Source organism: Aphanomyces astaci, assembly GCF_000520075.1.
Source record: "Aphanomyces astaci strain APO3 unplaced genomic scaffold supercont1.4, whole genome shotgun sequence".
NCBI lineage: Eukaryota > Oomycota > Saprolegniomycetes > Saprolegniales > Verrucalvaceae > Aphanomyces > Aphanomyces astaci.
Window position 1 is genome coordinate 1,877,827 of NW_009798267.1, and position 10,136 is coordinate 1,887,962.

At 48.6% G+C, this 10,136-nt stretch overlaps 3 protein-coding genes across 4 annotated transcripts; 2 read left to right on the top strand and 1 right to left on the bottom strand.

Annotated features, from left to right (window-relative positions):
- The first annotated feature begins 1,535 nt into the window (after nt 1–1,535).
- Nucleotides 1,536–4,191, top strand: H257_02793 (hypothetical protein). Its single transcript, XM_009826592.1, has 5 exons — nt 1,536–1,798; nt 1,845–2,171; nt 2,269–2,867; nt 3,062–3,506; nt 3,619–4,191. Exons 1-5 carry the CDS (start codon nt 1,624–1,626, stop codon nt 4,059–4,061), a joined length of 1,989 nt encoding a protein of 662 aa, XP_009824894.1. The 5' UTR covers nt 1,536–1,623; the 3' UTR covers nt 4,062–4,191.
- Nucleotides 4,192–4,441: 250 nt separating this feature from the next.
- Nucleotides 4,442–6,999, bottom strand: H257_02794 (hypothetical protein). The gene is made up of 3 exons (XM_009826593.1): nt 6,688–6,999; nt 5,804–6,635; nt 4,442–5,216 (listed from the first exon to the last, which is right to left on the bottom strand). The coding sequence occupies exons 1-3, from the start codon at nt 6,973–6,975 to the stop codon at nt 4,549–4,551; spliced, it is 1,788 nt and encodes a 595-aa protein (XP_009824895.1). The 5' UTR covers nt 6,976–6,999; the 3' UTR covers nt 4,442–4,548.
- A 423-nt stretch (nt 7,000–7,422) lies between these two features.
- On the top strand, nt 7,423–9,370 carry H257_02795. 2 transcript variants are annotated; one of them, XM_009826594.1, is made up of 6 exons: nt 7,423–7,652; nt 7,725–7,963; nt 8,037–8,258; nt 8,417–8,459; nt 8,805–8,974; nt 9,037–9,370. In XM_009826594.1, the coding sequence occupies exons 1-6, from the start codon at nt 7,512–7,514 to the stop codon at nt 9,332–9,334; spliced, it is 1,113 nt and encodes a 370-aa protein (XP_009824896.1). In that variant the 5' UTR covers nt 7,423–7,511; the 3' UTR covers nt 9,335–9,370. The 2 variants fall into 2 exon arrangements, with proteins under 2 accessions (XP_009824896.1, XP_009824897.1); XM_009826595.1 differs by having other exon boundaries at nt 8,805–9,370.
- Nucleotides 9,371–10,136: the final 766 nt, after the last annotated feature.

Consider the following 10,136-nt stretch of genomic DNA (forward strand, 5'->3'; position numbering starts at 1 on the left):
GCGCTCGATGCCTGCTTCGTCCACGTTGCTCCGGGCGTGTGAGATAACTTGAGCGACGCGGTTCGTCAGTTGAGAGTGGCGAGCCATGAAACGCTGGTACCATCCTTCAGACAAGGTTGCGTGGGGGACAAGGCGGCGGTACACTTGAGTTGCTTTGACCATGATGGTATGACGGTCAACCGGATGTCCTTCGTGCTGCATGCCACACACCCAAGCAACAATGTCATCCTCGCAGCTTTTAGGGAGCGCTGTCGGAGGTCCCCGTCTCTTGGCTTGAGTGATGATTCCTGATTTTTCCCGTAGAACCGCTTTCATCAACGTTGCGTATGGGATGCGTGATTGCTTTGACACCGTCCTGCCATTTTCACCATCAACAACGTGTTGAACGGCTTGTTGCAGCTCCTCCAAGGAGTATCGGCCGCGACGAAGTGGTCCTGGCATGGAAAGGCGGCAAAATGTTTTTCAAGTGCGCTAAGTGTATAAATTTGCACGGGTTATGCCGCGAAAAATTTACGACTTTTGATTGGTTCTTGCACATACGTCTTAAATTGATTGAATCTCTTAAATTGATTGTTTACGTCGACATTAACTGCCCTATGATTGGCCCATAAAATATTTCCATTGATTTCATTGGTTTAGAAATTTCTCAGATTGATGAGATCATATGTGCCCTTCAGGCCCCTTATTTTTCTTTAAATAGGTTTTTGTTGTTCCAGATTTTCATTATATTGGCTTTAACAGTAAACAAAGTCAATTATTATAGGCAAGAGCAGTTTTTTACAAATATGAACAATACGATTTTGGGGTCACTTTGAAGTCAAATGTCGACAATAAAATGGAACAGAGTACTCCGGAGTATTATTGATCCACATTTTTTGGATTGCGAATTTTTTTGTCCGGATACTGTGCGTCTCATTGTTTCGGTGGAACTATGTCGACGAGAAAAACGATGGAGCCAGTAAATGCAATAGCACGGTCAAGTTGGACGAAGCGGAACTTTACTGCTTATTTCAAAACTTCTACTTCGAAGTACGTAGTAATAAACTGAGTGCCTGTATACTGTAAATAGTCCGATCGGTTGCTGCACGCGTTGCTGGTGTTGCTTGTGATACCGGGAGAAATTTCCTTTGGTAAACTGGGAAATACGTATATGGTCGGTCCATATGTTTGTTTAATTTCTTCGCAGTGCAAGCGATCCTGAGGGAGGATGAAAATATCAAGTCATTTGACGCGTTGTTGTAATATTAGCGTTATTGTTTTCGGCGTGCCATATACTTCGAAGTAGTATCGGTAGCCCAAATGCGAAACCACAATGTGTGGCCAAATTAAACATTTCCTACGTGATTGTTGCTTGTTCATTAATGAATTGGTCCATCCATACCTCTCACCATAATTTCAAATGGCACAGTCCGCAAAAGTCCCATCCATTCAGCAACACTCGTTGCCCCTCCACTTCGCCCCACGTTGTGGACAAATATGCATCCATTCGATGAGGAATGATTGGTCGTTGTAACCGACAGTTTCGGTTTCACCATTGGCGCCCCAAAATACCCCCTAACCAAAAACGGCCGACCCAACGCCCCGCTAGTTAGTCCGTCCGGCGCCGGCTTTCCAGACAATCACATGAGCATGGACGATCCGCTGGGGTACGTCGTCGAGAAAATGGTGCAAAAGTCCATCGAAGACCTGTTCAACTCGCCCGAGTTTCTCGAAGAACTGCGTCTGGCGTCAATGCCAGGCGCGTTGTCCGCGCAGTCGTCCGCCACCCTTCGCGACTACTTCAGCGCCGACTCATCCGGTACTGTCGCGTCCCCATTGTAATGCTAACGTAGTTCGTGTTCTAGTTGGCGGGATGGTGCACTTGCTATTCGAAGACCCCAAGGTCTTATTCACGTACCGCAACACCCCGACGTACGCCGAGTGTGCGCGGCTGTACCATTTGCAAAACCTCATGACGAGTTCCAACTTCGCGCAGAGCATTTTGGACACGTTTTTGGCGGTCGAGACGACGTCGGCGCGCACACAATTGCTGACAAACTTGCAGCGATTTGAACCTGTAGATGCCATGAACGCCGAAGCCATCTCCCGAGTGTGCACAGCCCTCTTTGACAAGACGACCGTCGCGCTCTTCTTTTCCCTCTACGACGACAGCCACGTCGCCTTTTTTCAAGGTACTCCACCCCCCCCTATACACTCCCACGGCAGTATATATAATCCCCCCAACCAATCCCCCATGCATCCCCCCTCATCTTCTTACATATTGCCCAGGCATTTTGTTTCAAATCGGACGCGAATGCATGAAAGAACTCACGCTGCGGTTCTGCGACGACCTGTTCTGCGACAGCCCCGACCAACAGGCGCAGTGGGACGTGGTGCCGTACCAAATCCTCGCCCAAGTGTTTCCGTGTACTTCCATGCCGAGCCTGGTCCCGAAACTGCCACCTGGCCTGGACTTGGCCGCCACGTCCCTCGACTACAAGTTCCCCCTCATGCTGTACACGTGCGACTTTGTGACAGACCTGATCCAGGAGAATCGGCCGGACACCGTCGGGCGGTTCATCGTGACCCAGCTCACGACCAACCCCGTGCTGGCGGCGGCGCTCGTCGACGGCGTCCTCACCGACCTGCAGACCCTGCCCACGCCGCTCTCGTGTGAGTCGTACGGGATGAAGATCCTCAACTCGATGCTGCAGCTACACCACTGCGGCTGCATCAGTCGCCATCAAGAGGACAGTCAAACTGCAAGGGAAGTCGACTGCCAGGGAACGCTGAATGCGCTCTGGACGGCGTTTGTCTCTAGATTACCGTCGTTTCTAGACGTGCTACACATTCCCCCCCACCAAACGTTTAGCCTCAAGCATGTGCAGGTACACTCTTCTTCATAGTACACGACGATATGCAAACTACACGACTTGCACTCTCCAACATGCGAAGTACTGTCTGGATTGACAGTGTGTCTTCTTGACGGCATCGTAGCCATCACGAGGCACTGTGTATTGGCTTGACGAATATTTGTTGGTTTTTGTGCATGGATTGAACCTGCGATTGGTTGCTGACGTAGTTGCTCTACTTGTTGTACCCCGTGCTCCGCGTGAGTTGCATTGCCGTGGACGAGTTGCTCATGCAAGATCGCACGTTTGAGACATTACTTGCCCTGGTCGAACGATATCCCAACGCGAATATCCTACATACGGCCATCTGCCGCCTCTTCATCACGTGCCTCGAGGACTGCCCCGTGATGTTTGGCCAAGAACTGCAGACCCGGCGGACGATCTGGGACCCCCTGCGCAACTCCCTTCTTCGCGACGCCATCTTCCAAACCGTCATCAAGGGCTGTCATTCGCGCTACGTGACTTGCTTCAAGGACATCGCCATGTCGTTCGATGAGCTCATGATGCAGACGCCGCCCGTGGCCGCCGACATCGCCGCCATGTGGCACGAATTCGCCACGACTGACCTCGAAGATATACGCGCCGAGTGGGCCATCAACCTCCCCGCCCCCAACGGTACAGTCAGTAGGACCCCCCCCCCCCAGAGTCACGTCGTGTTGTTCCTTGGTGGCATGCAGATCATCACAACAGGACTCACGATGAGGTTGTTGTTTTGGTCGTGTCGTAGGCAACGGGGTGGAGAACCATCTCATCCAATTGAGCAAGCAAGCGCTGAATGGCAGCACGAGTGACCTCATGATCGACGAAAACGTTTGCGACGACGACGAACACGACCCGTATCCCACCGCCGCGGCGCTTGTCATGGACGTCCCCGGTCGCAAAATGTCCTTGCCAACGTCGCCTCACTCGGACGCAAGGAAGCTGGCCGAAGTGGGCAGCGCCACTACGACCACCACCACGTTGTCACAGCTCAAAACTCGTGACAACATGGACGACAATGTAGTGGGGGGTCGCAATGATGACGGCGACTCGTCGCGCCTTGACACAATCGCGCCCGCGTCGTCCCCGAAGAAGGACCTGCTCTCCCCCCTGCACGCCCTCTACGATTCCGAGGAGAACGACCTCATCCGTCAGTTTTCCAAAGCCAACGCCGAGCCCGTCGTGCGGTAGTCCAGTGGTCATCGATACGAAGTTGTCCCCGACTTTGTCGACTTATTTGTAACTTAACCCATTGTGGCACCACGCTTATCGCTATCGTATGTAGTCCTGGCATCGATAATTACTGTACTACTAGTACCACCGACAGTAGTACTTCGGTACCCCTCGTTTCACGGGTCGCTCAGCCAATGATGCAATTGAATCGACCAACTACCAAAACACGTCATACATCCAAAGCAGTACGTACTTCAAGCCGTTGTTCCTGGGACCTTGAAGTTAGTACTCCGGAGTATTAATGATGTCTCCATTTATATTGGACAATCAGTTTGATTTGTCGTTGAAATCGAACGTAATATTCTCAACGTCGACACGCCAATCACAGTTTAGAATGTAAAACGTAAGTATTTACACGTCGTCGCATCTACTAGACCAACCCAAACCAATTCTGTTGCGACATACTATAGTATCCTCATACTCCCACTAGTACTACTAAGCTCAGCTACTCAGCCGTCTCAGTTGGTATGATCTCAGGGTCTACGTGTGCCAACGCTGCCACGAGGTCCGTCAATCGATGGAATTGGATCGACCGACCACCCCCGCCCGACGTGGTCCCTTGTTTGTCTCGTCCACTCTTAGAACCGTCTCCTCCCTCTTCTTCGCCCTCTTCTTCATCTTCGGCAGCTAACGACACTACCTGGTCAACCACCAGCTGGCGCACCGTGCCCACAGTGTACCCATACGCATGCAGTTTGTCCGATACATGCGTCCGCAATGACGGCAGCACTTGGACCAAGTGACACGTGATAAACGCGAGTTGCTGCAACGGATACAAGCCCACCTCGAGCTGGTGCAGCCGGTAGCCTTCGACCGCTTCTTCGTACTCGCGTGGGTCATATTCATCGCCGCCTTTCTTTTCCGGTTTCGGCAGCGCATGCACGCGTCCATAGTACGCCAGCAACAAATCGACCAATCGATCCGTCTTTTCAAAGTGCATTTCCAAAAACTTGGCATGGAGACGGTCCAGCACGGCGTCCCGCGAGGACTCGACGGGTAGCCACAGACATAACGTGGCTAAGATGGACACAATGTGCTCGTTTTGGGTACCTTCCTCGCGCTTCTTTCGCTTGAGTTTGCCCATAAAGGCTGGAAATAGCTGCTTCAGACCGCCTACAATGTACAACTCATATAAATATATAAAGCACATTATTGATAGGGATGGATTGCTTTTACTACATGTGAGTGTGCCACGTCGTCATACAACACATGAGTTACAATACAAACCGGCACTAAACATGTTCACGACGTCCACCTCTAGACACACTTTACAAATAACAATTAAATCTTTCAAAAAACAAGAATATGTAAAAAATATAAAGAATATAGAAATAATATAATCATATATCAAGAATAATATATGTACCAGCCACACATATTGCTCACATCACCATATCTACGACATGCCGTCTCGAAGCCAATCAACCCCATAGACGACAACACATGACATTGTCAACGCCATAATATGCAGCTCACTTTCCAACCCAGTCTTTTCTTCGTTGCATGCATACAATATATATATTTATTTATATATTATCCATCACGTCGTCGTCGTATAAATTTATTAAAAAATTATTCTAAATAATAATAATAAAATAAATAAAATAATAAATTGATTCACAATATCAATATTTTAGAAAATTTATAATTCCTGATACATTATTTTCCACAACGACATATATATATATATATATCCATACCAATTTGAATGAACCGTTCGCAGTTGCGGGTGTGGTTCATAAGTGCGTGATCTGTCACGCGCAGGGCGGATGTGGTGCAGAATTTGTTTTCCTTTACACATCGCAGCATGAGCTCAAAGCCCTCGAGGCTTCGGAAGCGGTCTTGGACAGCTGGGACGCGCAGCGCGCTGCATAATGCGTTGAAGACATTCTCGACGAGCTCTTCTTCTTCTACCGACGCCGGATCCTTCTTTCTGTACGCGGCCAGCACTTGCAGCATGAGGTCGAGGCGGTCCTCGGTGCCCGGCGACGCCACCAGCGCCATGCATGTAGCGTCGTCGGCGCTCTGTAGCACGATCGACAGGATTTCGCTGCAGTAGAGTCGGTTTTCGGTCATGTCGGCGGCTTTGTGGATTTGGCGGAGGAGGACGTTGAGCATGGGCGTGGACGTGGCCATGGCCTTGCAGCAGTCGGGAAGTAGCTCGGCGAGGTTTTCGACAATGTGCAGCGTGTTGTAGATGGCGGCGACGCGGGATGGATCGTCTTCGTGTTCGTTGATGGGGTTCGCAGCAGAGGTCAATGTCACGAGGGTGTCGCAGAGAAGCGGCAGTCCGTTCAAGTCGACGATGCCTCGGACTAGGGTTTGGGCGATCTCCATCTCCCCGCCGTCGTCGACATCGGTCACGTCTGCCAGCAACGCGATCAAGTCCATGCGAATATCCATGTTCTCGTGTGTGAGCAGCTGGACAAACAACGGAATCGCCTGCGATTGAATGAGCACGTGGAAGAGTGCCGGGATCGTCGCCACGTCCTTGATCCGTGTGATCTCCTCGTGTAATGCGATCTCAGAGTCCTATCGTGCCATGGGAACGTCATGAGGATGATACGACGTGGAGGAATCGTACCATAAACTTGGACGGGTCGGTGGGGTACTTGGACCGCATCAGCTCGTTCTTGTGCAGCTTTTTCTCCAACGACGACACCATCTGCTTGACCACGCGCTCGTTCAACGTGAATTCGGCACTGACTTCGTCGTCGGCGGCCGAGATCTTGTCATCAACTGCCGCCGCCGGCCTCACCACATGCTTTACACGTTTTGACGGTCGTGGTCCATGCGCGGCGTCGCTTGCAGGTCTCCCATCCCGTGTAGCCTGCTTCTCTGCTTCAAATACCTTCTCGAAGTGCGCTTCCATGAATGATGCTTGTTCACTCGTCCACCACAAAGTTTGGTTTTGGTTTACCCCAAAGGGTTAGAAAGCGCGAGAAATCCCCGATTTCAATCAAATTTATGATATTGAATCCACCAATCAAAAGGCAAGACGAGTATAAGTGTGAAAATTTCCCGGTTTCGAATTATAGCCAATTAAACACTACTTCAATCTCTACCGCCAATCACAATGCTTGTCTTTGTTAAAAGTGTATCCGGCCCATGAAACAGTGCATCAACCGGACACCATTAGCACTACAGACTCTTAAATCACACTAAATAAGCATTATTACATACATTATTCAAGACAAATAGTTCCTCCAAATTTAAGTATACATACAGTAGTGATATGTAATATATATATTCTAATTTGGCATCTGCCATGTAATCCCTAATCCCACATCTAATTCGTACTTTAGTGAGCAATGTGACCATTTGGAGAAATTTCTCCGCGTGTGTCACCAACTCTACAAGCGAACAAGTGCAGCGGGACCACTTTCCAAGTCGTCCTCCATCATCATCATGGGATGCTGCTTGACACGATGCATACCTGACGGCAAGATGGCGACGCAGTTCGAAGCCGAGCTCAACGAAGACGTGTTTGTGAACGCGGACCAACTCCGGACCAAGAGCACGTTCTCGGGCCACGCGTCGCTGCTCCATGTACTGAAAAGAAGCATTCGACCTACATCTCCATGGCAAGCTAGCTAACGTCGTGCTGCCGTATTCGTGTAGGCGGACGAAGTACACTGTGTGCAAGAGATTGGTAAAGGCGACTCGGGCATCGTGTACAAAGGAACGTACCGGGGCAGCACCGTGGTCGAGAAACGCATGAAGATGTCGACGCATAAACCAACCGAAGCGATGGAGAAGTCGCTGGAAGTCGTGGCTTCCCGCATGAGCAGTCTGCGGCACCCCAACACTGTCCTATTCATGGGCGTGTGTCTGCGAGACCAGGCGTTTTGCATTATCAGGTTGGTTAGATCACTTCCACTACAATAACGGTACGAACGTGACGTAATTATATATATGTATACTTTACGGTAGTGAATACTGCTCCCGGGGCTCTCTGTACGATATCCTGCACACGACAAAAGAATCCCATCTCCACACAATGCACACCAGCGGCGACCGCATCAACGAAGACAAGGAATCGTCGGAAGGGGGGTTTCACTGGCACCTCCGCTGCCGCCTCGCGCTTGGCGCGGCGCGCGGACTGCTGTACCTCCACAGCGCAAGTCCGCCTCTAGTGCATGGCCAACTCACAAGGTATACAAATGTTGTAGACTGTGGAAATCGGTACAAGTTTCTAGAGGTTTTATATATCGTTCTATTTTTATAACCTTTGTATTATGCATGATGTATATATACTTTTATTGGTTTGACGTTTATTAGACGTGTTGGTCATGTTATATTTGATTTTGTAGCGCCAACATTTTGGTCGACGACTCGTGGAACGCCAAACTTGCGGTACGATTCCTCTAGCGTCTATACGATCTGCAACAAGTGTGTTGTGTTCTAATAATATATAAGACTTGATAATTTTTATGATTATTCTATTGAAGGCTTGATAAGTCTCTGAATATTCAGCAATGTATCTATTCTTGTGATATATGTATTGCTGAAGAAATATATATATTCAGAAAAGTGTGAATATGACGACATATCATGGTTCCTTGTCTAGTGACCTCTAAAAAAAATTAAAAAACTTTAATCATTTGAATATCTATATTTGTATCGATGTTTTAGTTGTACATTCTTCAAAAGTATAGTATTGTCGAGGGTGATATATATATATTTATCATATTTTCAAAGGATTTCGGCACCCGACAAGTGTCGCAAGCCGTGCAATCGAAACCGCGGCACCCGGCCAAAACAAACGGGAGATTGCCCTATTGGACAGCTCCGGAAATCCTCAAAGCCGTCAGCGACAACGTCGACATGACCGCCGAGAACCCGCAAGGCGCCGACATTTATAGCCTCGGGTACGGCAAACCTACCTACTTTATATGAGTGGCGGGTTATGTTACTACATACTCTGTTATAGGTTAATCCTGTGGGAGCTCTTGTCGGGGGAAGTGCCGTTTGCAGAGTGTGTCGATTACATTGACCTGCGCAAGTGCGTGTTGGCTGGCCAGCGCCCCGCGATCCAGGGCGGGTCGGCGTGCCCCGTCGCGTGGACTGAGCTGATCACCAAGTGCTGGTCCCAAAATGCCACCAGACGGCCGTCCGCCGCGCAAATCGTCGCCACGCTCGAAGAAATGCTGCGGTCGGAACCGATGATGCGAAAAAAGTCGTGGCGAAGAAAGGGAAAACAACATAGGTCTCGACGGCATAAAAAGTAATACTATAATAGTACTGTATGCATACATACCCACCCACCAAATTCCGTCGGTGTTGTTGATATGACGTTGTCACATTGTTACACTAACTTGAAAACTGTCCTTTGTGCTTGGACTCGCATTGAATTTACTTGCCTCTGATTGACTCATTCGGTTTTCTACTGGTATGCGATAGATTGGAACGCAATCGAAAAGCTCGAGAACGACGAGCTCGAATGAAGGCTGAACTCGACGCAATTCGCATTAATTATTCACCTCAAAAATCCGCTACATTAAATATTAATATTTTGAATACAAGTTCTCCAAGTTCATATACAGACCAATCAACAATAATGTCCACTGAAATTCCAATCATCAATTTTGGTCGTGTCGTCACAAATCGAAGTCGCTCGACGAAATCGCGGCTGAAGATCCTCAATATATTACCTATCTTCTAACGACAACTGAGTATCTCAAAAAGGATCAATTAGCCTACATCTACGAGAACTTAATTAGCAACATCCAAATTGGATTCAGTAAGTATCCCGACCATTTAACGTTTGCTGCTTTGAAGAAGTCCAATCCTTCCTACCTTGATGGGCTAGCTAAAACACTCAGCATGTTTGGTTGTCAACGTATCTGAACTAACCAACCAATGATATAAAGAATATAAAAAACATGACTCCGAAGTTAAATAAATCAAAATGAATGCCACCAACTGGACCAAACTTAATGACGAAAGTTTAGTTTACTGTTAATTGTTGTACAAAGGCCAGTTGAAATTGGACCACATAAGCAGTTGAAATCAATGCTTTTGATTAGTGCT

What these genes read in the sequence shown, in the direction of transcription:
- H257_02794 (XM_009826593.1), bottom strand. Translation starts at nt 6,975, where the DNA reads ATGGAAGCGCACTTCGAGAAGGTATTTGAAGCAGAGAAGCAGGCTACA. An exon ending in CCGACCCGTCCAAGTTTATG is followed by an intron (nt 6,636 to 6,687) that starts GTACGATTCCTC and finishes ATGGCACGATAG; the next exon opens with GACTCTGAGATCGCATTACA. An exon ending in CGAACGGTTCATTCAAATTG is followed by an intron (nt 5,217 to 5,803) that starts GTATGGATATAT and finishes TGTACATTGTAG; the next exon opens with GCGGTCTGAAGCAGCTATTT.
- H257_02793 (XM_009826592.1), top strand. Translation starts at nt 1,624, where the DNA reads ATGAGCATGGACGATCCGCTGGGGTACGTCGTCGAGAAAATGGTGCAA. An exon ending in CCACGTCGCCTTTTTTCAAG is followed by an intron (nt 2,172 to 2,268) that starts GTACTCCACCCC and finishes CATATTGCCCAG; the next exon opens with GCATTTTGTTTCAAATCGGA. An exon ending in CAACCTCCCCGCCCCCAACG is followed by an intron (nt 3,507 to 3,618) that starts GTACAGTCAGTA and finishes GTCGTGTCGTAG; the next exon opens with GCAACGGGGTGGAGAACCAT.
- H257_02795 (XM_009826594.1), top strand. Translation starts at nt 7,512, where the DNA reads ATGGGATGCTGCTTGACACGATGCATACCTGACGGCAAGATGGCGACG. An exon ending in GCCACGCGTCGCTGCTCCAT is followed by an intron (nt 7,653 to 7,724) that starts GTACTGAAAAGA and finishes GTATTCGTGTAG; the next exon opens with GCGGACGAAGTACACTGTGT. An exon ending in GCCGACATTTATAGCCTCGG is followed by an intron (nt 8,975 to 9,036) that starts GTACGGCAAACC and finishes ACTCTGTTATAG; the next exon opens with GTTAATCCTGTGGGAGCTCT.